Raw genomic sequence first — 27,765 nt, forward strand, 5'->3', positions numbered from 1 at the left:
TTTTGTCACCTTTGGTAGTTTATCTGCTTTCTAGGCCACCTCTACAGCATAAACTTGTAAAATAAGACATCATATTTCAGCTTCACAACCACATCTTTAGTGTGTGCATCTCTTGGTTGTATGTTCGTTTTACCGTTTATGGTTTATGGAGCAACATCCCCATCTAGTGGCTTTAATAGTGAAGTGCATGTGGTGTTTTATGGGATAGAAGGGGATTAATGAAAAAAACAAAACACACCATACAGCATAATACAGCAGGCACAGCCAGACCAGCTTCAGGGATTTTGGCCCATGTTGACATGATAGAATAACACATTTGTTGCAGATTTGTAGGCTGCACATCTGTAATCTAAATTTCCTATTCCAGTACATCTCAAAGATGCTTTATTGGACTGATATCTGGTGACCGACAAGCCTATTTGAGTACAGACAGCTCATTTTCTTGTTTATAAACAGTTTGAGAGCTTCTGAGCTTTGTGACATGACGTGTTCCCATGTTAGATACAGCCATCAGAGGATCGGTACACTGTGTCCATGGAGGGATGGGCACAGTCAGCAACAATTCTCAGGTAGGCTGTGGAATTTAAACAGTGCTCCGGCACGGTTGCCCCTCCGTTGGTCTTCCTTGGTCTCTTGTGCGCTGAGGGTCTCTGGATGTCTGGGGCTTGGATCTCCTCCATACCTGCTTCATGCCCTGGAGGACGGGGCTGTGGCTCCCCACACCCTCTAGCAGATCATTACATGAAGGAACCTTTTAAAAACCAGCGCGTCCATGCTCACAGGTGTACACACAGGTGCTCACACACACAAACTACACCCTTTTTGGCTCCTACCTCAAAGCACACTGTGCGCTGTCCATCCAACGTGTGGCACAATAATATTCAATATTTAGTATTCACATAGATCATCGCGATGATTGCTGTTTTTTTTGCTTTTTTTCTCTTTCTCAACAGGTGATCCAGGTGATTGATATATGTATTTTTTGTCTGTTTGTTTTGTTGGTTTTTGTTTTTTGCCCTTTATCACCGTTCCTCTTCCCCACTGTTTTTCTTTCCCACTTTCTTTCTCCCTTTTCTTTCCCCCAGTCATATCTGTCCCGTGTGTAGCAAGCGAAAATAAAATAAACAATAAAAGCAAGGATGAATCAAATTTGGGAAAGTAAATCTGTTGGGCATCTTTCTTTACTTTTAGACAATAATTCTGATGGCAAAAGAACCAAACGGAACAGGCGAAAAATAAATAAATAAAAATAAACAGTGCTCTGTTTACACCAGATTCTGACCCTACCATCTGAATGTCACAGCAGAACCTCAAACTCATCAGATGAGGCAACGTTTTTCCAGCTTTTCAGAAAACTAACGTCATACCAACAGTTAAAAACCTTTGGAGCGGCCTAGTCAAAGTCCTGACCTGAAACCAATTGAGTTGCTGTGGCATGACCTTATAAAGGCAGTTCATTGCCAATGACTCATTGCCAGTTATCACAAACTCTTGATTATAGTTGTTGCTGCTAAGGGCGGCCCAACCAGTTATTAGGTTTCACACAGGCCCAAGTAGGTTTGGATTCCCCCCCCCCATAATTATAAACACCTTCTTGTGTTATCTTTGTGTAATATTTAAATTCATTTCATCTGAAACATTTGAGTGTGACAAACATGGAAAACAATAGGAACTTAGGAAGGGTGCAATCACTTTTTCACACTACTGTGCTTTAGTGGCCTGTAAGTGTAGGTGTTTCATTGAGTTAAGACCCGGTGACATTAGTGTTTCTAGTGTTTCTTTTCCAACAGAATAAAACACTTCAGCTTTTTAAATAACCACAACACAAATCGTAGATCTTTAAGTTTTTATAAGACTTATAAAAAAGAAAAAACATAACACAATAACCAAGGCATGTCATACATTGTGTTTTTTCTTTGTTTCTCTGTAGAGTATTTACAAAACTGCCTTATGTACAGATAGCAACACCTTGTAAATGGAGAAAGCTACATAATGCCTAGCACAAACAACCAGTTAGCTCAATGATAATATATTTGTTATGTACAATGTAACTGGCAAGGCTAGAGCGAGATAAGGTCAAAGATTCTGCAAAAGGTTTAAATTACTTCAAGTATCCATTTTGAGGTTTTATGGAGGTTTTACTCTGATGGACACAGATTTCCAGCAACACTGAAAAATAAAAATCTGGTCGAGCTGCAAACTGTGTAGTGTGGCTGGGAAAGGACAGAGAAAGAGGAGGAGGAGCTCTAGCCATTGAAAAGGACAAGACAGACAATGCAACAAAAGTGGCGCCACAGAACAAATGCCCATTTTTTAAGTAACTTTTAACACAACCAAGGGAAATCTCCTCTCCACACATAAAGTGATATCCAGCTTATTGGCCTATAGCACCTTTTTTTACTGCTTTGAATGAAAATGTGCAATGGGCAGAAAGACACAAAATCATAGCTAAAACATAAGAGTTGCTCAGGGCAAAATATTTATCCGTATCAGTTGACGTGAAAGACAACAGGCTTCACAACAGCTCTTTGTGATTTAACTAAACATCTTAGGTATCCAAATAGAACTTCACAACATTCACAGGCCGTTTAATTGTCGCTGCCATGAAACCCATTGTCTCCATCACAATGAAGATTCATTTCAATTAATTAAAAAAAAAAACTTTATAGTAGCTTCAAGAGCATAACTCATTCATCGTCTAGTACCTCACATGGAAATTAAGGTCCAAATATTATGCGAACAGAATTGCACAGTCAGTTGTATGAAAAAAAAAAAAACGCAGTTGTTTGAGGACAGATCTGGCTATTCTCTTCTCAGTTAGCAGAAGTTAGGTCTATTCTAATTATAAAGCCGCTATGAAGGAAAGTGTGGCCCCCGAGTGCGGGCCATTTGTCCTATTAACGTCTCCGAGTGCAGAAAACACTAATGCTACTTCACAACGTTCATATAACAACACTGTAAGGATTGGTTTCCTCCTGTGTTTACATTTCAGTTTAGTGTATCCATGTAAGAAGAAGGGAAAAAAATGTCCATGTACAACACAGCACAGGCTGTGGTCTCTCACGGCACGTCTCAAACGGCACCCGAGTCCAAGCGCACTGCTTTTTAACAAGACTTCCACTGTAACCGTCAAAACCAGGACCACCACGAATACTCGAGTGTAATTTTAAGACCTTGAAATGGAGCGGCACAAATTTTTCTTTTTGTATGGCTCAAAATGAAATGCCATCAGGTGCCAAATTAGAAGCCACGTCAAAAACAAACCGCACTGCCAGAGAGCGGTGTTAAATTTAGGACCGTCCTCTCAAAATTAGTGCATTTTGTGGGCAGCAGGTACCATTTGAGATTCTGCTCTGATCAGCTGCACCGAAATAAACATCCTACGGGCTCCCAACCCACCCAAAACCCGCCCCCTCAGCAGACAGTGAGGGGCTGGGGTTCGCTTTCACGCCGCTGATTCTTCTTCAGTAGCTGAATGCGGTTGTGACAGTAGAACTTGATGGCTCGCCAGTCGCGGTGATTGTTGACCAGCAGGGGGCACTGCTGCAGGCAGCGCTCACAGTCAGCCTTGGCAGGAACGCGAAGCTCATTGATGTTCTGGGTCAGGTGCTCCTCGACTGCAGCGCGCTCAGCCTCTGACCAGGGACGCTTCAGGACCCCTCGCTTTCCTGCAGTGAACAAAAGAGGAACAGAGTTAGAGGTTAAATGATTTTTTAGAGCTCGTACTCTGAATCAAAGCTTATGGCTGAACTGGAGAAAATACAGAGCTGAGAGCGTTTACATTTCTGTTTTTCTGACATTTCTTTTCCATGTTAGCATAAAAACTGAGGTCCAGTCTGATAAAGATAAAGATCTGGTGATGAAACTCAGGAAGATCCACAGATTTCTGAACTATATGACTAAAAGTAAACTTAATACGACTGTAAATTTACTGCCAGTACAGTTAAATTACAATGTGCTGTAAATTAACTAAAAGAGAATAATCTCACAACTAATTTTTTGGCAAGAGACAAAATATTTCTTTATCAACTGCACACATAACAGACAACACACTGTTTAATGAGGAGTGATGCAACTGAAACACTTCATTACCACTTAAGTCAGCTCTAGAGAAGGAAGCACTTCTATCAGAAAAATAACAAACAAATCAAACTTGGAGAGAAAAAAATGACTGTGGTGACAAACTGAGAGAAACATTTTGTGCCCATCAGATTCCACAACTGCTGTTTATTGAGATCGCTCTTTATTTGGAGCTATTAACTAAGACACTACTGATTTCTATGTAAAAAATTATGTCCTGAAAAGGGACAGCTTGGTGTGTTTTTTGCATCCTTTGTGCAGCGATACCAACCATGTCCACTTGTGCTACGTGCTACCAGGCCACCTTTGACAGTCTCTGAGGTTGTTTGCAGTCAGTCCAAGTCAGACTGTGACTGTTTGCAGAAAGGTCTCCTCCTATCAGGTGACCTGTGCAAACGCCTTGTGAACAAAAATGGTTTTGGGTGTCCACCACTCTCAAGCTCTGGGCAACCAATCAGTCACCACAAACTGCGATTGGTCCCAGAATGTGGAAAAAGAAAACATCAATACATTTACCAGGCAGCTGTTGATTTTCTTTTATGTATTTTTTTGTAGATGCAAGGAGGTTACATCCTATTTTTCCTCATGTAACTAATTTATTAGTTTACTCTAAATGAGGAGATAGCTTTGTCACGCTAAGTGTGTTGAGTGTTGGATGCCCTCTTGGTTATAGTATTCCCAGAGAATTTTTATTATTTTAATAAAGTAGCAATATTTGGTGTCAGTATTGTTACAATATTTGCAATACTATGCTTTATCATTCCCCAAACCCCTAAATATATCCATTACTTTCCAATAAAACTGAACTAAAGATACTTCAAATACGAAACATCTTAATTTTAAATCATGCTTTTTATTTGTTCTTGTTTCTAATGTCTCTGTAAAGCACTTTGAATCACCTTGTTGTTGAATTGTGCTATACAAATAAACTTGCCTTGCCTTAATTATTTGCACCTCCTAAACCTTCAACTTCTTGAGGCTCCTTTGGTACATCAAATGTTTGTGACTTCAACATTGAGCTTTTATTTCCTGTAACTCAACCAGTGAATATTCCCTACTGGGATAAAGATGCACCAGTTCACCTTGGGCTTCACTTTCTCTGACAAACAAAACAGCTTGAACCATTCATGTTGTGAAGTTTCTTTCCCTCCTTTTTTCTTCCTCATTTCACCTTTTCATATTCTAATAATGGTGTTATAAATGCATTCGGCTTCAATTTTCTTGTTAGGTGTGAGTGTTTTTATTTTTAAATCGTATACACACAACTATCTCATTGCATTGTGCAAATGCACATAACACTCGACACACAAATAAACCTGATTTAGGCTGACCTGTGCCTCTCCTGCGGTTTGCGGGTGGAGGGTCAAGAGGAAGCGGAGGGGGTGGCTGGTTGTTCTTGAGCTTCTTGGGTCGTCCGACCCTCCCGTTGTTCTTGCCCTTCCTGACATACAGCAGGGTGGGTGTAGGATTCAGAGCCGGAGCAGGGGCGTGCACCTCAGGCTTCTCCTTCACATTCTCCCCTTCAGATTCTCCCTCCGAGTACGAGTCTGCAGAGTTTCCTGACATGACTGAAAAGAGCAAAGAAGAGAACTTCATCAGCCTGATGTTAAAAATGTTTGTTTCCAATAAACTGCAGTCACACTCAATCATTCACAAAAAACTGAAAGAAAAGTTACAATCCAAGGACAAAACATCACTCATTCACGAGCGGTCCATCCATCTCACCATCCAGTTCCAGACAGATGTGGTTCAGGCTCATTCCTCTGAACAGTACTCCATCCCTCTCTCCACACAGCACGACCCGGCCCACTCTGCCCATCAGGCCTGGGTCCTGGCCAATACCAGCACAATTCTGCGTCACGTGGTACTCCCTCTCAAGGAAGTGTTCGAGCCTCTCCACAGCGCTGCCTCCAAGCTGTCCGGGCTCCTCTCCTTCCCCGAGAAGCAGCAGCTGAGTTAGGATCGCTACCTGTCGACGAACCCTGGTCTGGGTCAGGGCGCGGGGATTGCGGGTACCGCTGGAGCGAGCGAGGCTGCGCAGCAGATCGGTGCCACGCAGTGGCGTGGCAGGAGAGTGGTAGGGTCGAGCAAAAACGTATGGGTTTGCAGGGTCAACTCCTACATCCTGCCGTGTCTGCAGGAGAAGCTCCAGACAGGGCTCACAGTGAGGAGGTAGGATGAGGGGTTGGACACGTCCTCGTTTACCCTGGACTCCGACTCTGGGGAGGTGAGGAAGCACCATGCGCTCAAAGGGCGACAGGGAGGCCTCTAATGGGGTAAGAGCTGGAGGGGCACCAGGTGGAACAGGAACAGGGCATTGAGGAGTAATACGGGCCCGATATTCACTGATGGACAGCTTAGAGACCTCACACTCACGCCGCCGGTTATACAGGATAAGGAGCGCCAGGCTGGAGTGGCAGAGGAGGCGCCAGGCCTCGGCAGACTGCAGCTGGCGAGAGAGAGACAAGAAGGCCGAGTGCTGCAGCCGGCGGAGGTACAGCACCAGAGAGGACAACGAGGAGAGCAGGGGCAGCATGTGGTGACGCCCCGAACCACTGCAAAAAAAAAGGAGTAGGTAGGTAAAAAAAATAATAATCTATACAGCATAGTGTGGCGATACTGTATCAATACAGGAAACCAAATATTGACTTGGACTGACTGCAGTCACTCTCATAAATATTCTTGAAGGTTTGCAGGTAACTTATTTGTTCTTTAATTTATAAATGCAGAAAGGCTCCCACTATAGCATCAGCCTGAATGAGCCTTTGTCAATGAGGACTACTTGAGGGGACTCAACTCAGCTGGCTGCCATATGGTTGTACCCTGCTTATATTAATATAAAACAGGAAGGTGGCTGAGCACAAATGTAAAGTTCTAGTGAATACAAATATCTTTCTGCGTAGAGTGCAACAGACACATGATTGTTTTCTTTTATATTTATAGATTTATAGAAATCCTAGGAAAAAAATGAAGTTAATTGCTATGTTAGCTGCCGTATATGGCTGAGATCAGACTGACTCCTCTTGTGGTAACATTGTGGCAGGTTTTAGTGACAGTGTTGGTACATTTGAAAATCTCAGTTATTTTTTTTTATAAATAATGAAAGTAAATGAAAAATTTAATTAAAAACGGAGGCCGGTGTTATCAGACAACATAATTAATATTTGTTATTATCAGTGTAGTTAGGTGGCATCAGAGGCAAATAGTTTGGAGTTTGTTGTGAGTTCATCATCGCTTCATGTCAGCTTCTGAATTTTGTTTACGCAATGCGTTCAGTGTGTAACGCCCTTAACTTTTACAACTCATTCACTGACTAAGTTACCTCAGCAAGTCCTTTTCCTTATCTTCTGTCCCACTTTCATCTTCTACCTCCATCACCCCATTTTCCTCCTCCTCTTCCTCCTCTTCCTCATCCTCCTCTTCTTTTGGTGGCTGTATCTCTTTGGCCAACTTGGTGCTGAAGGACTGAGGGCACACCAGCTCTACTTCATCCTCGTCTATTGGTCTCTTCACCTCCACAACCTCCACATCCTCTTCATCTTCATCCATGCCTTCCTCCTCCTCTTCCACCTGCCTTTCTTTCTTAAGCTTCCTCATCGCTCCCTTCTTGGACTGTGTCAGAGCCACAGGAGGCGGGCTCCTCTTAAGCACTGACACCGGCACTGCATTCTGTCCTCGTGGAGGAGTCAGAACAGGAGGGGTGGAGTTTCTACTGCAGGGAGCAGGGGATTGGTTACCTGACATGAGAGTGGGCGGAGACATGGAGAGATCCTGAACGCTGCCTGGTGATAGATCTGAACCGCGGCTCTGTCCTGTAGCGTGTGACAATTTCGAGCGTTGCTGGGTGTGCGTGTGAGCTGAGGCCGGGTTCGAGTTCTGTGCCTGCAGACGGGGCATCTGCGTGTAGCGCTCGACGAGTGCGGAGCAAACATCGGGCTGATGAGCATGGTGTTTATCTAAGTGGCGGCCCAGGGAGCGGAAGTGGCGTCCACAGTACTCGCAGGTTTGGCGCATGGAGTCTATGGAAACTCCTCCTCTGGAGACATTCGCGGTGACACTGCATGTAGTGTTGGAAGCCAAAGGACCTGGAGGTTTGAACACAGGCTTGGCTGAGGACACAGAAGTGGATGAAGACGAGCAGGGTGGGGAAGACTGCGCTGAAGAATGGGATGAAGGAAACAGACGGTTGTGATGAGGACCGCTCGATGGGGAGACTTGCGGCGGCCTCCCCGGTGGGGTCCGATGGGGGGTCTTTTTCTTTGAAGGAGTGCCTCGACGTTTCTTTCGCCGGCGTATCGCACGCCCACGCGGGCTAGAGTTGTCCTCATCTCCAGCATCTGAGTCACTAGCATCAGAATGGGAGATGGGCGAGGATGACGGGGAGAGGGACCACGACGGGGTGACATATTCCTGCTGCTGTTGTTGCCGCTGCTGCTGCTGGGTGGTCAGGGAGAGTGGTTCCTCCTCCTGCACGTGAAAAACAACAACAAGTGTTAGCCTGCGTTTTTTTTAACAGTAGTAATAAAATTACCACAAAAGTTGTCCACTTTCAAATAACTGAAGTCTTCTGAAGTTCATAACCTTTGTTATTTCCTTCCTGAACCCTTTTTCTTTTCCCTTTAGACATATGTGTTGTACAGATCTGCAAAAATATTCCTAACTTTTATCCTATCCACTTTGAATAAGTGCATTATAGTCAACAGAATTTTTAATAGGCAAGACTGATAAAACCTTGAGGATCAATATGTGCAGGAAAAAAACAAAACAAAACAAAACTACAAGTTGCCAAGCTGAGATGCTTTTAGTTCATGACTGCAGCTCTTGTTTAACTGCTGTAAAACACTGAGAGCTACCAAGTCACAGCTGTTTTCCAAAGCTGTCCACTATATCACTTATTGGCAGAATTACTGTTAGAGATCATACCAATGAAACTGAAATGTCACTGCTCACATAAATATATCCCAACTAAAGGCATGTTTAACTTTTGTTAGTCTGATTAGTGAAACGCTGTCATGGCACAACAGCCTCTTTTCCACTAGTTTTACTCACTTGACTCTACTCAGTTTTTAGAGTTCCCCATTAACTGGTAGTACCTGGTACTGTTTTAGTACCTTCTCATCCGGGGTTCCAAGTGAGCTAAGTTGAGCCAAAACTGTGACGTCAGTGAATGAGTCATAAGAGTGACTTCTTTACAAAAATCAAACCTGCCATTTTTTAAATCCAGCAATGAGAGGAAGTTGTTACACACGAACTAAAACAGTGGTCCAACGTAGAGCTACAGAGGTTTAGCAGCAGGTGTACCATCAACTTGATGTCCACCACTGTTGCCTTTGCGTTGCATACAAATGACGTCACTGGACTTATTGGCCGTGTTGCTATAACAACCCCACCCACACTGAAATGTTCCTCTATTGCAATGGAAAACAACTTGGGCAGGATGCTGAACCTCAAATTGCCACTGGAGTGAGAGTATGAGATTCATAGAAAAAAGCACCTTAAGGCATAAAATAATGCTCTTTATGAATCAGTGAATGGGTAAATGTGGCTTGTAGTAAAAAATGTTTTTTATTTATCAGTTACCATACACTCCACTATGCTCTTATCTTACTTATCTTACTGTGTTTTTGCAGAAAATGCTATTATAGCAATGAAAGTAAAACATGTGAACATCAAGGAGTAATACGACATTGCCAGTTTATTAATTTATGAGATGAAAATATAAAAAATACCCATTTTGCTTTCGTTTAATACTTACAATGTATAGAGAAAACTTTATAAGCCTAATTTAACAAAAAAATTTCATTCATATTTAGAAAGTAATTTAGGGATATGTGAAAAGACAACCAAGAAATTACTCTAATGCAGGGGTGGGCAATCTCAGTCCACGAGGGCCGGTGTCCCTGCAGGTTTTAGATGTGTCCTCGAACCAACACAGCTGATTTAAATGGCTAAATTAGCTCCTCAACATGTCCTGAAGTTCTCCAGAGGCCTGGTAACGAACTAATCATGTGATTCAGGTGTGTTGACCCAAGGTGAGATCTAAAACCTGCAGGACACCGGCCCTCGTGGACTGAGATTGCCCACCCCTACTCTAATGTAATGATCCTCTGGTTTTAATGTCATTTTTAAATCTTTTGTTCCTGGCAAATCACATTTTCTCTGCCCTTTATATGGGTGTGGCTGACAGATCTAAATACTACACTACCCACAAGTCCCTGGTGCCTTTGTATGGAGGAAAAGGAGATTTTAACTTTTAACTGTTGCTAAACTGCAGAATGACATCACCTAGAATTCAACATAGAATTTAAAAGTTTATTCATGCTGACTAGTTTTGCCACAACAACTTGTTTTGTTTACTTATTGATCTAAAAGTTCAATAAGTAAACTTAAGGGATGATTTTATGAAGACAAGCTCTGGCTTTTAAGCACCTTCTAAAGCACCTTCATATTTTGTAATGCTTGAAGTTACGATTGAACAGAGATTTTCATGTTGGGATATGTGCTCAAAAAGTGTCTATTTAAAAAAATTAATGTTGCTTTTCCTTTGTAGACTTCAAAAACAGCCCCTCCTACCCAGTAACTACATGTGCTGCGCAAAGTCTACTTGTCACATCTTTAAAAATTACAACGCTGCGGGGGTTTTTGTTTTGTTTTTTACATCACTGTTTGTGCTTTTAGGAACCAAGTGGTGTTTTTCTTTTACCTTTTTGATATTGTTGGTCTCGGTGTCAGAGCTGCAGTCATGTTGCGCGGGAGAAACAGTACCACGAAAACCCTGCGGGACACAGACCACTCACATTAAAACAGCCAGCACGCCGCACATTAATGTTTGCCATCACAATCAGACTCAGCTGTCACTCAGAGAGCACAAGGATAGCCCTCCACAGTTGGCCCAAGGCGCAAAGGTTGATTATGACGCCAAAAGTCTCAATAACGAGCCAAGCAAAAAGAAGTTCAAATAGACTTGCATTCAAACACTGTCAGCTTCTCATAAGAAATTAAAATGGGATTATCAATCATGCTGGAATGCCGGATACAGAGCAAATCAATTAACCAATAACAAAAGTCTAACAGAACGTGAGCCGCCTTGGCTCCACTGCAGCCACTGATGTCAATTTCTCCATTTTTGTCAATTTAATCTTCCTAAATGGATTCTGGTATCATCATCCTGTTGAATAAATTGATCTGATCTAATGAGATCCATTAAAAGAACAGATGTCATGCAATAACCATGGCGACTGTTGCTTAAGCACTATAGGTAGAAAGCGAGCTGGAGCTCAACCATCACCATGGTAACCCCATGCCTTGCTTAGCTTGTGTGTGTAACATTAATGTGTGAGCAGTGTGTGTGTGTGTGTGTGTGTGTGTGTGTGTGTGTGTGTGTGTGTGTGTGTGTGTGAAACAGGGATACGTGTTTGAAGCTGATCCAAGAATGTGAGTACATATGGTTGCCTATCTGAAGCCATCAGTGATATTCAGAGTGTGAATGGCTTTCCTTGACCTATCCTCAACCAGCGGTTGGGTTTGGATTTAAAACTGAATTTCCACCTGAGCTTAAAAGGAAGTTTCAGCCAAAGAGTGTATATAAAAGATGGCTGTGGTCTCCACAGCTGAAAAGAAAATGTGCGGTATATCTGCGTTATTTCTTATGGTCAGCAGGGGGAGTCACTTTTCCAGTTGCGAAAATAAGTCCAGTACTTCTAAGTACTTCTCATTCGATCCATAACCTCAGTAAACATTATCTTGATAAATTTGTGGTCTCGCTAGTTTCAGGTCTTATTAAGATGAACATGATGGCTCATGTTCTATATTATGGTCTATCTGACATTTGATTGACAAGACGCAGCTGCATGAGTGTGCAGTGTCCGTAGTTTCTCAGTCAGATCCACCCCTCACTCATTACGCACATAGCTGAGCTCGAGGCTTTAAAACAGTGACTATAAACCAAACAAATAGGTGATGTCACAGAGGCTCAGTCCATCCTTTACATACAGTGTGAAGCTTTTTCCTAGCAAAAAATGGGCTCTTTGGGGGTGACTACGTGTAAGAAAGAGGATTGGCCCATATATAATAAGTCTGTGTTACCTTATTTAAATGAAGTCTGCCATGCCTGACCACTAGATAAATACAAATCTATTCCATTCTTAACTAAATTACTTTTTTAATGTGGTGGTTTTCCTTTGGGGTGAGCCCAGATCTTTTTTTGGGGGGAGTTTTCTTTTATGTAGGCATAAAAACACTGTTTTGTTATAGGTTTGGCTAAGTAGATGATTGAGCTGTAAAGAGAAAGCAAACATGAGCAGCTACGTTCAATCAAAACAAAATGTCCTGTGGCTGCACTGTGCTGTGGTCTATCCTGGCTACTATTGACGAGGAGACCTTTTTAAAACTAATTTCTCCCTGAGCGACTGATAAACACTGGAAAAAAGCAGTCAATCCTTGAACCAAATTTTGGCAACAAGCGCTAACATTTCATCAGGTTTTCTGCATTGTTAGACTGTCTATAGGATCCCTAACATAAGCAAGCACTAATGTGAGGTTAAGGATGAGAAAAAGTCTCGATGTAATATGTGCCATGACACTGACCAGGTTCTCGCCCCACTCGGTTAGGCTGTAGTCCACAGTGATCTCCTCGCCCTTGGTGATGTCTCGAATGGCAATAACCACCAGTCGCACCTGGTTGCCGCAGTGGACCTCTCGGATACGGCAGTTAGGGGAGGGAGGGAAAGAGCTGGCTGTCGGAGCCGGAGCGGAGGCTGTTGGAGCAGCTGGAGCTGTGGACGCAGGGGTCAGAGAGGGGGCCTGAGCTGAAGCAGCGGAGGCTGGGGCGGGGGCGGGGACAGGCGTTGGTGTTGCAGCTGAGGAAGCAGCTGGAGACAGAGCTGGTGTAGAGGATGAGCAGGAGCCGTGCTTGAGTCCGGGGGAGACCTTGTCATGAGCCTGCTCCGATGGACCACTGATGAAGGAGGTGGAGGATTGGAAGTAAAATTCACCTTTATTAAAATAATATTGTTTTTATTATTCTGTTCTGTCCTTATGCTTTTTCCTACTTTCTTAGGACTGGAAAGATGTTGTGTTTCTGCTTTTCTAGCTGTGTTTCAGAATCAGAATCAGAATACTTTATTAATCCTGAAGGAAATTAGGGTTACAGCAGGCAGCACGCTAATGGCGCATGCGCACTTACAAAGGAACCTTCTGACCAACTTTACACAAACATCACATTGGGGAGACATGTCAGAAAGGTAGGCTGGTAGGAAAAAACAACGAAAATACATAACATGAGGTAAGAGGAGGAGAAAAAAAACTCCACTCAGACTGAGCTCCTAGTGCTGAAACAAGTAGCTGCTTTACAGAAAATGAATATACAGTAATTATTATAATTCATCAGTCATTTGAGTCATGTATAAAGTTTAAAAAAAATACAAAAAACAGTAAATATGCCAGGAGTTCATCCACCCAGGGTTTACAGATGCTGCTGCTCTGATTGGTGAATTCTGAGTTGAATTAATGAAGGTTAGTCACCATTTATTTTGTCTAGAAGATGGAAAGGAAGTACTATTTAATTTACACTCACCAGGGATGAGGAGTAGGCTCTGAATTGTAGAAAGGACTGTCCAGCATGGGACGTTTATTCTCTCCTGCCTCCTTTCGTTCACCTGAGAGCACAGAAACTGTCAGTATAAAAGGATTAGAAACATGTGCACAGGGAAACACATGGGCACACACACAGGGCATCACCCCATCTCCTGGAGCAGCACATACACAAGTGCACATAGCAGCACATACACAGTCAAGCACACAGACACATACACAAAACTAGGTCACATGCTCTGCACCCACACCAGTCACAAACACACACCAACAGATGCAGATACATATATCACACACAAACATGAACATGCACATGCACAGGTCATTGCTGTAAGAATAATAATACACACACACACACCTGGGCTGAACCTGTGTTCAGACACGCTCTCCTCCTCAGTGGGCGTTACAAAGACTTTCATGGGCGTCCCTTTTCTCTTCCTCCCACAGCCGCGTCTGCAGAAAACAAACAGACCCACAAAAGCACACAATTATCATTTAATCAATTGGCCTACTGGCCAAACTTCACATCAATCAGATATGATCAATAAACTGATAGCCACCTAATGAATCAATGCAGACCACATTGGAGGGCTAACTCCAATATCAGCAAACAAAAATGCACAGTAAGTAGAACATGGTTATTTAAACAGCTCTTCACCGTGTTTGACTGGAACAACAGGAAAATCTAGTAGAGTTTAGGATTTTACACGATCTGCACCGACTGACTAAGGAAGTCGCTCAGTCCAAGTCCAACAAAACTCTTGGCAAAGAGGATATAATCGTCTTTTTCTCACAATTCAGGTTCAGAAATTAAAGAGGGCTCAGGGAGCAACAAATATGTTTTAATTAAGAGGCAAATACATCCCCAGTAATTAGCAGCTAGCCATCCTTATATTATATTCATTATACTTCACTGACCTTCACAGCTTTCCAGATACTGGTTGGTATACATGTTGTGCCTGTGTGCTGTCACTAGGGGGCAGTGTCAAAAATATGTGGCTTACCCCTGTTTGTGCAGCCCTTGGAGAAGACCACAGACAGTGTGAAAGACTAATTAGTAATTAACCAATGAGCACGAAGGTTCACAGTCAGACTTGCACCTCTCTCGTCACATGCAGGTTCAAAACATTGAACTGGTGATGATGAGAACAATCAATGACATCACATCCAGCTTTCATACTTTCAATGGAGAAGACTTCAGTCACAACATACAAAGAGCTCTCTGTAGTTCAGTGAAACTTAGTGCTGAAAACAATGAAAACTGTCCACTGCGGCAAATGGATGTTTCTAATGCTGCTTTTTCAATCTTTGATTCTTCTGTAGTGGAAGGGGGCCACAAAGACAAAAAGTAACACGTACAAAACATATCTCATGCAAACTGTAAATTATTAGACCCTGCATTAATCACTACGGTCTTGTTGTTGTTCTTGGCTCACTGTTGATCAGTGGATTAGTCTGATGCCAGCACTGGGATTGTCCCATCATGTGCACAGCATGCACATTACCACGCACCCAGAACTGCACCAACAGCACTTTTAGGATTCAAAAACTTTAGGGCATACTTCATATCAGAAACAGAGTGAAAAACTAACCACAAATTACAGATGTAAGCCACTTTCACACATGAACGTAGGACACTTTCTCATGTGTAACACACAACAGCAGATAGTCTTCACTGGACTGTTTCTCACTACTTGAAATAATCAATAATCAATCACTTGCCACATGCGGGAAGAAGGACATATTACTCCCATTCCACAATCCTATAATTCAAAGTGTGTGAATGGCATTAAAATAAAAAAATGGTAAATGGCCTGTATTTATATAGCGCTTTACTAGTCCCTAAGGACCCCAAAGTGCTTTACATATCCAGTCATCCACCCATTCACACACTGGTGATGGCAGCTACATTGTAGCCACAGCCACCCTGGGGCACACTGACAGAGGCGAGGCTGCTGGACACTGGCGCCACCGGGCCCTCTGACCACCACCAGTAGGCAACAGGTGAAGTGTCTTGCCCAAGGACACAACGACCGAGACTGTCCAAGCCGGGGCTCGAACTGGCAACCTTCCGATTACAAGGCGAACTCCCAACTTTTGAGCCACGATCGCATTAGTATTATCCGAGACATTGTTCTGTGTGTTATCAGACATAACGCAGAGTCTATAGTAGAAAGCTATCGAGACTGCTGCATTCTTACATGCACCTCCATCTGGGCTGCACTGCATGTGTGAAAACATGAAAATTTACCAAATTTAAGTCACAAATTTTCACAAATGAACTTGCAACACTTTCAAATATGGTCAGGGTATTTTAACTAGCCGTCCTTTCTCACGTGCAGCAGGAAACAGACGCATTCACACTACTGATAATACGCTGTGTGGTTTTAGGTGAGGCGGCGTGGAGCATGCAATAGGCAGCACACAACGCCTGCTCATTGGGGGTAAACGGCTGCAGACTGAGACAATGTTCGAATAATCCGGCTACACATAAGACTTTGTAGTAAGGAGCTACTAGGTTAAAGACCCGCCAGTGTCTGATCCCAGTGCCTCTGACATTTGCGTTCTCACATTCACCCTGTCTGATAAATCTGCGTTCAGGGCTGCATTGCATGTGTGAAAATGGCTGTAGCATGGGATGTGTGGTTTATTATTGTTTAAAGTAAAGGAAAAAATCCCACTGGTCAAAGTGATATTTAATTTGAATAAAACTTGCCATTAAATGAGAAAATACCACATTATCCTAATCAGCCCGCCACTTTCCTCCCCCAGAAAGAGATTCAGTAAATAAATAAATACAGTTTAAGTACTGTTGAGTGTCAAGGAGCCATAATAAACTAAACTGAGACAAATCAACATACAACACATAATGACTGTATCAATCATAGTAAGAGCCTGCCATCTTGTGAGTGTTTGGACTCGAGACACCCGGATCAAAACTAAAGAGAGTGCCATTACCCCCATGGAGCCTGAATGCCGCCACCTGTGAGAGCCCAGTATGGCCGTGTGTGATTTTCTTCTTCAGTGTAAATCCAACGCCAAAACAGCCAAACTCACAAGAGCCAAACTGATTCTGCCTCTGCAGAATCTGGGCTAGTTCTGTTACCACACATCTCAATATTGTTTTCCGTCAGTCTATTTTTCACTCACATGACATTGGAGGCTTTTAAAACTAGGCCATAGGAAGATCGTGCTTTGGATTTTGAAGTGTTCATTACTGTCAGTGCGTGCATGTGTGTGTGTGTGTGTGTGTGTGTGTGTGTGTGTGTGTGTGGGTCTGTGTGTGTGTGTGTTTGCATGCAGACAAGAGAGTGAAATAAAAAAAACAGAAGAGGAAGGGGAAAAGGGCTAGAAAGGAAAAAACTGAAGCAGTAGGAAACAGAGAGGGAGAAAAGTAGGAAAAGGGAGCAAATGAGAAAAATAATACAGAGACAGAACAGAGGGAGGGGAGGACAGTCACTGAGGAGATATCAACCAGACCCACTGTCTTTCTATTGATCCACTCCACTCCCATCTCATGATACTGTGTGCACATGTCTGTGTGTTTATGATAGTGTAAAACAAGACTGAGCGCCTTCATTTGCACTCACATATGTAGATTTTCTCCCCTCCTCTTGTTAAGCTTCCCTGTGCCTGTGCCAAACAAACACACAAACCCTGATTTGCAAATAAATCTGAAAAAGAAGAGAAACAACCCGGTAATCACCAACAAATCACAATAGAGCGTTTCAACGTGCATGAAAGCCGAAACGTCTCCTCCACAACAGTTGTGCTCTTCAACTTATCACAGAATTTAAAAAGCCACATGACCGTGCGGCCGACCAGTCGTTACAATAATAACATCCTCTGTGAAAACCAGCAACCCACACGCGCTTTGTGACAACACTCTGCTGTGTTATGTCGCACACTGACAATTAATACACTTAGCTTAATAACCAAATATTCAAAATTTGAGCCAGACAAACATGTTCTCAAAACATATTCGATCAATCGGACATAGCGTAAAAAACTAGCTAGGCTTTTCATATCATAAGAAAGAGTAAATAAATGATCTAGGTACACTGTATGAATAGCACCTGTACTCTCAGTATAACAGAGTTACAAATTTAAGACTTTTCTGTTTTTTTGTAAGCATGAGAACTCGGCCATCTGCTTTAATCTGAATACATTTTACAGGAATTGCTATGCTTGAAATCAGAGTGCGCTAGGATTGTGCAATCAATTAAACTGTTCATTCATGAAAGCAATATAAGTGAGATAAAACGACTATTGTGGCGCTTTGCCATCTTCTTTACTTGTACCAGCAAATTCATTCCTTGGCTGCAGCAGTTTAGCTCGCTTACATTATAGTTGAAATTTGAACAAATCCACTATTTATTCAAAGTCAGTGAGAACTCCTAAATAATTCCATTGATCTTAATACTGACCAAAATAATTGTGATTGTGATTAAATTAAGGAGCCACAATACATTATACTGCACTGACCTGTATTATAATATTCATCTTACAACATCAAGCCCCTTAAGGCAACTGTTGTTGTGATTTCGCGTTAAATAAATAAAACTGAATTTAAAAAATTGCAGAACACTTGCAGGTTATGGATGTACAGAAGGGTTAATTTTTTTGTTAAAATGGGGAGTGAGTTAACACATAATAAAAAAATGAGTAGAAATCGCACTTTATGTGCCCAGCTGTGATGGCTAACTCTGCGTTCACGCTGTAGTTGACAAACAGCCAGTATTTAAAAAAAAACAAAAAACAGGTTGTGTGCTCCCAAAAAAAAAAACTTCAATCTGGCCTCACGTGGTGCAGTTTCAGACAGCAATTATGTGGATCGCAGGGCGCGCTGAAGCAAACAAAGTCAAAGAAGCAAATATCGTTACACCCCTGATACTTGGTAACTAAACCAGATGATTAAATAACAACGTGAGAATAACAACAGCATGATGAAGTTATAGCTTATCAGAATATGACTGCAGTCATGGGGGACTCTGCAGTGATGCCTACATACTGCCAGAAACCACTCGGGACAGACAGGTTTAGCTTCCCAACAGGTTAGCAGCTTATTTCCAGAAAACCAAAGTTTTTCTCCATTTATATTTTGCTGGATTATTTTGGGTCTTCTGAGCGTCTGCCTGTGTATTCGGTTCTGGTTCACTGAGTTTCTGGGAACTTTCTCGCCAACCAAATCTGTCTCACCTCCACTTCTTCGGCGAGTTGACCCTTCGATATCTCCCTCCATTCCTGTCTCACCCTCTCAATCGATTCTCTCATTCTTCTCTCCCTCCTTCACTCCCAACACACACACACACACACACCTCTCGCCAACCCACATGCATGCACAAGTACACAAACAAGTCCATACTCAAGACCCACATATGCGTGAGCACACATACAGACACAGAGCTCATAGAGTCCACATGTGCGCGGACACACACACACACACATACACACACTCATCCCTCCCCCTCCCTAGTCCACATGCATGCACAAACACACACACCCACACACATACGCAAACAGGCGCTCACACACACGCACTCACACACACACACCCCTCCCTCTCAGGCTTACAGGCACGCAAACACACTCACTCTCTGACACACACACACACACATACACACAAAGTGCACACAAATATCCTCTCTCTCTAGCCAAGCTCACATGCACGCACACACACATACCCCTCCCCCTCTCGCCAAAGCTCACATGTGTACACACACACACACACACACACACACATAGAAAAGCTCAGTGAAGCACACACACACTCTCTCTCTCTCTCTCTCTCTCTCCCCAGCGCTCAGTTTCTCTCAAATAACCAAACCCACAGTCTCATGTTCCATCTCTGACACACACACACTTTTTCCCTCATTTACACACACACAAAAGCAAGCACGCACACATTCAATCTGTACATTACAGATTCTCAAACTCATGCATATCTGCTACAATTTATTTTCTCCTCCACTGTACAGCACGCATACACACATGTTCCATCAGACCCATTATTCTTTCTCAGCCACAAACAAACAAATACTACGTGTGCTGGCAGATGCAAAGACACACAACCTCTTGTCACGCAACTGTTTCTGCGCTCCACATACATTTGGATTATGCACAATCTCACACACACTCATGCACAAACTCACTCAATAAAGCCTCACATATACTCTGTCCTTCATGCAGAATATTTTCTCTCTCTCTCCAACACACACTCACACACACAGAATCCTCAATAATAAAAGAGATACAAACACACACACACACTCCTCCCCCTTCTCACATATACCATACCACCCACACAAGGCGCACACACACACACACACACACACACACACACACACACACACACACACACACACACACATCAACATACTTTTCCTTTGAGCATGCACGCACATACACACACTGTCCTTTCCTCTTTCATAAACAAAGTAGATGCATAAACACTCTCCTTCCCTCTGTATGACACACACAAACATACTGCCCTTGTCTAGGAGCTACACACACATACAGACACACACACAAACCTTGTGTCTGTCTCCCCCTTGACACACACCCCTCCCTTTCTTACTGACTGCAGAACAAACACACACACTCACAGACGGACGAACACACACACACGCGCGCACACACACACACACACACACACCTCCTACCAGAACAAATACACAAACACAGAAAACGCACACACGCAGCATATGCAGCTACCAAGCCTTCTTTTTCAGTTTCCAAGACACACACATACACAGCACACACTTAAACTCACCCTCCCCTGCTGTTTCAAAAGCTTGCACGCATGCAAGTGAATGCGCACACACACACATATACACACACGCATGCACATCCTCACCCTGTCACACACCCTCCCTTCTCTTTTCCTCTCTCTCTCTCTCTCTCTCTCTCTCTCTCTCTCCTGCTCTCTCTCTCTTAAACACACACACACACACTCACTCACTGTGTGCTGTCTCTCTGTGTGCAACACACACCCTCCATCTTCTCTAGCTTTCTCCTCTTTGACACACACACACTCTCCCTCTCTAACCCCCATCCCACCCCCCCACCCTCTGCTCATCACCAACACACACACCTCAGTTTCTTAAAGACACACACTTTCTCTCCCTCACTACTTTCTGCACCATCTCTGACACACACCTCCCAAAAATAATGTTTACTCTTAAGACAACATGCACAATTAACACAATCCTAAACAACTAGCCAACACACACACTCTTTACCAGTCACACATGTGATTGTTATCCCTACTAAAAACACACTGAAACCCACACACTCCTTGGTTTCACATAAACACAGTCCTTCGTGCTTGCTCTCTCTCTCTCTCTCACACACTTCCCTACACTGTCTCTCTCTCTCACACACACACACACACACACACACACACACACACACACACACACACACACACACACACACAAACAAACACTCACATTCCCTCCCCCACTCTCCTAACACACACATATGCGCAAACACACTCTCCCCTCCCCTTCTCTGTGCCTCTAACACACTTCCCCTCTATCTCTGTCTCTCTCTCTTTCACACACACACACACAGTTACACACCAAAACACACACATACACTTTTTATATGCTCCTCTCACGTACACACTCACACACACATGTCCTTCACAGTCTCACAATCCTTTCTGTCTCTGTCCCTCTCTTGTGCCTCACCGTAGACACACCTTTCATGCCCCACTCTCTATTTACCCCCCCCCCCCCCCCATCACACACACACAAATTAGTTTCTATTTTTCTATTTCAGTTGCACACACACTCACAAACAACTAGACACACAAAGCACACACACACACACTCTGAAAAACACATTTAAAACACATTCTCTCTTCTTTCAAACACACCCCTGTCTTCCCAACATACACACACTTACTCATTCCCTCAACCACCAAACACACACACACACACTCCTGTTCTCTTTGTCACACACTCCTTGCACACTGTGCTCCCCCTCCCACTCCTCATCTCTGTCTCACTCTCTCTCACACACACACACACACACTGTCACGCACACACTCTCTCCCCCTCCCATCCCTCACACACACATTCCCTCCTCCTTCCTCTGCTCTAACACACACACACACACACACACACACACACACACACACACACACACACAGAGCTGCTCCTTTCTCTCTCACGCTCTCTCCCCTCCCTATGCGTGTGTGTGTGTCTTTCTCTCACACAATCACACACACACACGAGAGCGCGCCCTACACACAGGCGCGGGCGCGCACTTACACAGAGAGATACACACAGGGCAGCTTTGACAGTACACTAATTCCAGCATTTTTATAACTTTGTGACAGTGAGCAGTGGGATTGTGGTGCTGAAAACTTTTGTTATGTACACTAACACAGAACGTACTATTAACCTCCATCTTTCCCCGCGTACCTGGAAAAGTAACAAGTGTGTGGTGCATGCGTTGTTACTGTAGCTGAAACTGTGTGTCTGTGCTAATTATTCTTCACTCTGTCACTTATCGCACACACACACACACACACACACACACATACACACACAGCTTCTTCAGTGGGTAAATTCACTGTCAGACACAACAGTCGCACGCTCGCTCACGCACGCGCGCACACCCCTTTTTGGAGCCGCTTTGTAAGGTGGAATTAACGGTGGAAAAAACAAGGTAACAACGAAACAAACACGCGAGTTTCTCGTGTAATTTCTCTCAAGTGGACGTTCACTCACTGACAAACTCGACGAATGAACTGTAATTGTAACTTTACTTGCATCAAAACACCCTCACGCGTACATGCGCGCACACACCCACCCGACTCTAGCTGTCACGGGTAGGAAAACAGTATGTTAAAGCAGTTTCTTTTTTAAACTATTAAAAGCCTGTATTTCATAGTTAACGGGCTCTCTCACCCCCGTGGTGCTGGTGCTGGTTTCACTCCCTCTCCGTCGCTATCCAGGCTGTGCGGGTCCCGGTACTCGAAGAGTGAGCGTACAGTCTCCGCCATGTTCACGCCAGCAATCGCTGATCTTCGGCCGCCTCACCGTTCAGTCTCTCGCTCTCTTCTCCAGCCTCTCAACTGGCTCACACCAAGGTTATTCCAGACGCTCCCACAGCAACTCGGTGAAGGGGTGCGACGGATGCTAAAACACGACCTGCTGTGGTCTGTCACGGCTCCCCAGTCGGCAAACATCGCACCAAGACACGACTTCACTAAACTAGTGTTTAAATTTCCTCACAACAAGAAAATGTTAAATATCGTATCGCTCACTAAATAGGGTGATGTGGGCCACCCCTACGGGAAAATGGATGCGCCCAGCAAGCAGATGAAAAAGTAGACCGTTTCTCAGAAGCGTGATTAGCTCTTGAAACGAGAGAATTGCAAAATAAATTAAAAGAAAAATATAGTTTCATGTTATTTATTCAAACAAAAGAAAATACAACATACTTATGAGACTGTTTTACTCACTTTTACACTCCCTTTTTATCTACGGGTTTACAAAAGAAACTATACCGCAAAGTGACCAACTTCTGAATGGATTAATAATAATGCTACTACTACTATTACGAATAATAATAATAACAACAATAATAATATGACCTTTAAAATTTAAGTGGTATTTATTATATTTATAAAGAAATTATTAAATATAATTATTAGGACAATAATGCTATAATCTCAGCAGAAAAAAAGGTGATTGCTAAGAATTTATTATGATATAATCCCATCTTGTCTGCTGGGGTTTCACACACCATCATCTCTGAATCCATGCTTTGGCATTCAACTAAATTTTTAACTTGGCTTCTGTATCTGTGCATTTACTTACTTATTTATTTATTTATTTATTTATTTATTTATTTATTTATTTGACAAACCACCATGTATACGTCCTGTGTAAAATAATTAATAATTATATATTTAGTATATTTGGGGGAAAGTAATATAAATCTAATATATATAGATAGATGTTTGGATACTTCCTTTACTCTGATTTCAGTTGGACGACCTTCACATCATAATAAAACAATACATTGTCCACAAAGTTCATAAATAATGGAAACACAATGCTGCGAGTCAGTCATAATTAGGTAAATAATTGAAGAAGGAGTCATCCATTTTAATTTAACATGATTTCTTTCAAAATAACAACCAAATAGCATATATTTGAACTGAGTTATTACAACACTGATAATTACATGGACATTGCATAGCTATTGCAACACAGAGACACATTACTGTGTAAGACTCATAGCTTGATTAGCAGATAGCACTTTAAGTACTGCTAAAATGTGTGTTGTTATATTAACATAATCTGTATTCCACTGTAAATGAACCATCTGAAAACTAAATAAACAACATTTTTATTGGTTCTCAGTTTTCTTGAGCTTCTTTTATTAATATTTTATATTAATATTTTGGACAAATTTGATCAAAGATGCAATTTTTGTCCTGTGTGACATTCATTTAAAGTATTAGTGCTGTCTCAATAACAGATGAAGAGACAAGATGTAGACAAAGACAGCTTTCATTTCTGTGCAAACTAAATAAAAACATAATGCAGCACATTTTAAATCACTTTAAAAAATGTCAAACCTTTACAGGATTCAAGACCTCTCCGAGGTGTGTCCTGCTTTACTCCCTATGATATCTGAGAGAATCCCTCCTTTCTCCGTGCCCAATGGTTAAACATTAACAAAAATGTATGGATGGATCCATGATGCTAGAAACTCATTTTTAAAAGTTTGAACAGTGGCATGTTGTGTTGCATCAACTCTTTTAGCAACAAATTCCAAGCGTTTGATTTATATTTATCTTAGTTGTTTAATAGCTGTGGGACTAACTTCTCTTTTCCATGTTATAACATTCCAGATGTTTTCACTGGGTGACCCATCTGGACTGCAGACCATTTTACCACACTTTTAATAGATGACAGCATATGTTGCTCAAAAAATTGTATGCACTATTTATAATTAATGGTACACCACACCCTCACTGTGTCCACTGATGCAAACTTTCATAGTCTCAGTATCAACACCTTATTTAATGTTTTTCCATTTAAAAACAGCTTTTGGTTGATTTGTTTATTATTTACATTTTACAAAATGTCTTCTTTTTTTCAGAAACAGAGCTGTAGCTATTGAAACAATTTATTAATGTGCCAAATAGTAAGTAAGTAAAATGGAAGAAAAAGGTTTTATAACATTCATACATGTTGCTCAATAAGATCAATAATATGGATTATGTTATTATCTTAAGTCTTTATGAGGATCGTTGTATTCTTTTTTTTTTCTTTTTTTTTTTAAATGACATCAGAAACAGCAGTATGCGACATTACGTGATGGCAGAGCTTCAGTTCATCCTTTGTCATTTTTTTTTTTTTTTTTTTTAATAAATAGGACAGGGGGAATGAATGAGAGAAAGAGGGGGAGAGAAAGAAAGAAAACCAAAGGGGAGAAGAGACGGTGAGAAGGGGGGGGAAGAGAGAGAAAAAAAAAAAAGAACTCCTGGGTCACCTGTATGGAGAAAAAAAACAAACAAACAAAAAAAACAAACAGAGGAGACAGCAAACAACAAAGAGTAACATAATAATAGAGAAAACAAAGCACCATCACAATAAACTAGCTAGTCATAGATATCAATATTTACTAAATAATAAACGATATTGTGCAGCACGCAAGATAGACAGCGCACAGTGTGCTTTGAGGCAGCAGCCAAGAAAGCTTTAGTCCGCGTCTGTGAATACCCATGTGTGCATACCTGTGTGGATCAGCATGCTTGCATTCCAAAGGTTTCTCCATGTAATGATCTGCTAGGGAGTGTGGGGGGGCCACAGCCCTGTCCTCCAGGGTGTGAAGCGGGTATGGAGGAGATCAAAACTCCAGACATCCAGAGGCCCCCAGAACACAAGAGACCATGGAAGACCAACAGAGGGGCAGCCGCGCCACTGTTCCAGTAAGAGCTGAGGAGAGTCCCAGATGAGGGCTCGCCCAGCAGCCGCGGAGCAGAAGTCAGGGGGAGTTGCAGTGATGCGCCCGTGAGCTCCGCCGGCCCCCAGCTGTGCCTGAGTGACCGAGCCCCAGGCCGAGAGGCCGGGGGCACCCCACCTCCAAAGGGGCCCGAGCGAGCCCCAGGCCCCAGGCCCCGACAAGCGGCCGCCAAGGAGTGAGCCGGTGTGTACCCGGACGCCCACCCCCAGACACAAAGAACCACCAACACACCGACACCTGAGGGAGTCCGCCACCGGCAGGGGAAGTGGTGGTGGGTGGAGATAGGCCTCCAAACCTTGGAGGGCCTGAGGTGTCCCCAGAGAGGTGGCGTCTGATACCCAACCTGACATATAGACACAGACATACAGGCACACACAGACACAAACATCCATTCCCACCCTCATGCTCTCATATGCACTCACTCCACACTCAACCAACGTGGAGACAGACATAAAGAGACGCTGTACACACAATCACACTCCCCAAGCGTACTCTACAAACCGGGTCTAGGTACCCTTGCCCCTGGAGGGGGGAATTGCACCCAGACCCAGGTGGTGTTACCCTTTTCCCTGCGGTGGGGAGAGGCAGACCACCCCGACTCCGCAGCAGCAGGGAGGCCCCACACCCCAGACCGCAGTCGGACGGCCAACTCCTCCTACTAGCCCTCCCGCTCCAGCAGGCCGCAGAGAATGGGGGAGGATCATTCATACATGTTGCTCAATAAGATCAATAATATGGATTATGTTATTATCTTAAGTCTTTATGAGGATCGTTGTATTCTGATGCCAGATCACCCGTTACTTCCTTTCAAGCATACATGGGGGAGGGATTGCCTGATAGATGGAAACGGCATGGTGATAGTAAACTCAGAGGTCCATTCAACTGAGCCCAATCAAACAAAATAAGTGTAAAACTATTCCTCATTATTTTTGTCTTTGTAACATACTGTGCATATGATGCTCGTTGACAACAAGGTAGCTTTTCTTTGCTTTCTTGTCGACTTTTTAAAAATTATGATTATTTGCTTGTTTTACCATTTATGAGCTTATTGTGTTGTCAGTATTTTACAGGCTAATCTCTGTGCTTCAGTGTCCCACAGCAGTCTTTACTGGTTGACCCACCCTTAATCATACAGATAATAACAAATTAAATATTAAAACCTCTGATTTCATATTATTATAGAGAATAATTCAATATTCTAGCTCATTTTAATAGTTAATTAATTGGCATTTAGACCCATGTGGTGGACCAAAGTATTAATGTGGATTATTTTTGCCTGCCATAAGCACTAGCAAAGTTCACAGGGTGAGCAGCAATCATTATTTTGGAGCTGTGAAGATATTTTCCAAAACTGCACAACGAACTGTCAGTGTGATTTGCATCAGTTGTGGGTATGCAAAAATATCAGCACATCTGGTAGATGAAATAAAAAGGGACAAAGAGAAAGCTTGTAAGTTTTAAAAAGAGTTTTGTGACCTGATTTTTGACTAATACGATGCTGTTTTTCTATTCTCAATGATTTAAAGCAATATAAATATGTCACGATCCTGGGTCTTAGGACCCAGTGTTTTGAGTTTTAGTTCATTTTGATGTTTATAGTATGTTTAGCTCATTAGGCCTCCTATGTTGATTTGCTTATTAGTTCCCCCTTGTGTTTCAACCCATGTTAAGTCTCCCCTGCCCTTCATGTCTCTCTGTGCCCCCTCTGTTCTGTTTATGGTGTGTCTTTGCATGTTTGAGTTTCTTGTTTTCTGTCACCCTGCATTGTGCATTATGTTCTCATGGTTGGTCTTTTGTTACTCCCTCTAGTCTAGTCTCTTGTGTTCAAAGCTGAGTATTTCCCTCTGTGTATTTTGGTTCTTAGACCTCTGCCTTATGGTTTGTCTCTGTTTCTTAGTTGCTGTCTCCACTGTCTAGTTCGCGTCTCTGTGTGATACTTCCTGTTTTACTTTGAAGGTCCATGCCTCATGTGAGTGTTTCTAGTTTTGCGTCTCTGTCTCGTCCAGTCCTGATTTCTCCCAGCTGTGCCCTCCTTCTGTGTCTCATTCCCTCGTTATCCCTCTGTGTATTTAAGCCCTGTGTTTCTCTTTGTCAGTG

The 27,765-nt window shown here is 42.8% G+C and overlaps 1 protein-coding gene across 6 annotated transcripts; it reads right to left on the bottom strand.

Moving 5' to 3' along the window:
• Positions 1-1,832: 1,832 nt before the first annotated feature.
• On the bottom strand, positions 1,833-22,754 carry LOC146668081 (uncharacterized). Of its 6 annotated transcripts, none has more exons than XM_085409875.1 (10): positions 22,593-22,754; positions 17,262-17,345; positions 14,030-14,124; positions 13,655-13,736; positions 12,667-13,036; positions 10,784-10,855; positions 7,403-8,547; positions 5,806-6,635; positions 5,412-5,648; positions 1,833-3,668 (listed from the first exon to the last, which is right to left on the bottom strand). In XM_085409875.1, the coding sequence occupies exons 1-10, from the start codon at positions 22,685-22,687 to the stop codon at positions 3,415-3,417; spliced, it is 3,264 nt and encodes a 1,087-aa protein (XP_085266001.1). In that variant the 5' UTR covers positions 22,688-22,754; the 3' UTR covers positions 1,833-3,414. The 6 variants fall into 6 exon arrangements, with proteins under 6 accessions (XP_085266001.1, XP_085266000.1, XP_085266002.1 ...); XM_085409874.1 differs by having other exon boundaries at positions 13,655-13,751; XM_085409876.1 differs by lacking the exon at positions 17,262-17,345 and having other exon boundaries at positions 13,655-13,751.
• Positions 22,755-27,765: the final 5,011 nt, after the last annotated feature.

This window comes from Rhamphochromis longiceps, linkage group LG6, assembly GCF_057381845.1.
Source record: "Rhamphochromis longiceps isolate RC_006_pf linkage group LG6, R_longiceps_female_GT1.1, whole genome shotgun sequence".
Classification (NCBI taxonomy): domain Eukaryota; kingdom Metazoa; phylum Chordata; class Actinopteri; order Cichliformes; family Cichlidae; genus Rhamphochromis; species Rhamphochromis longiceps.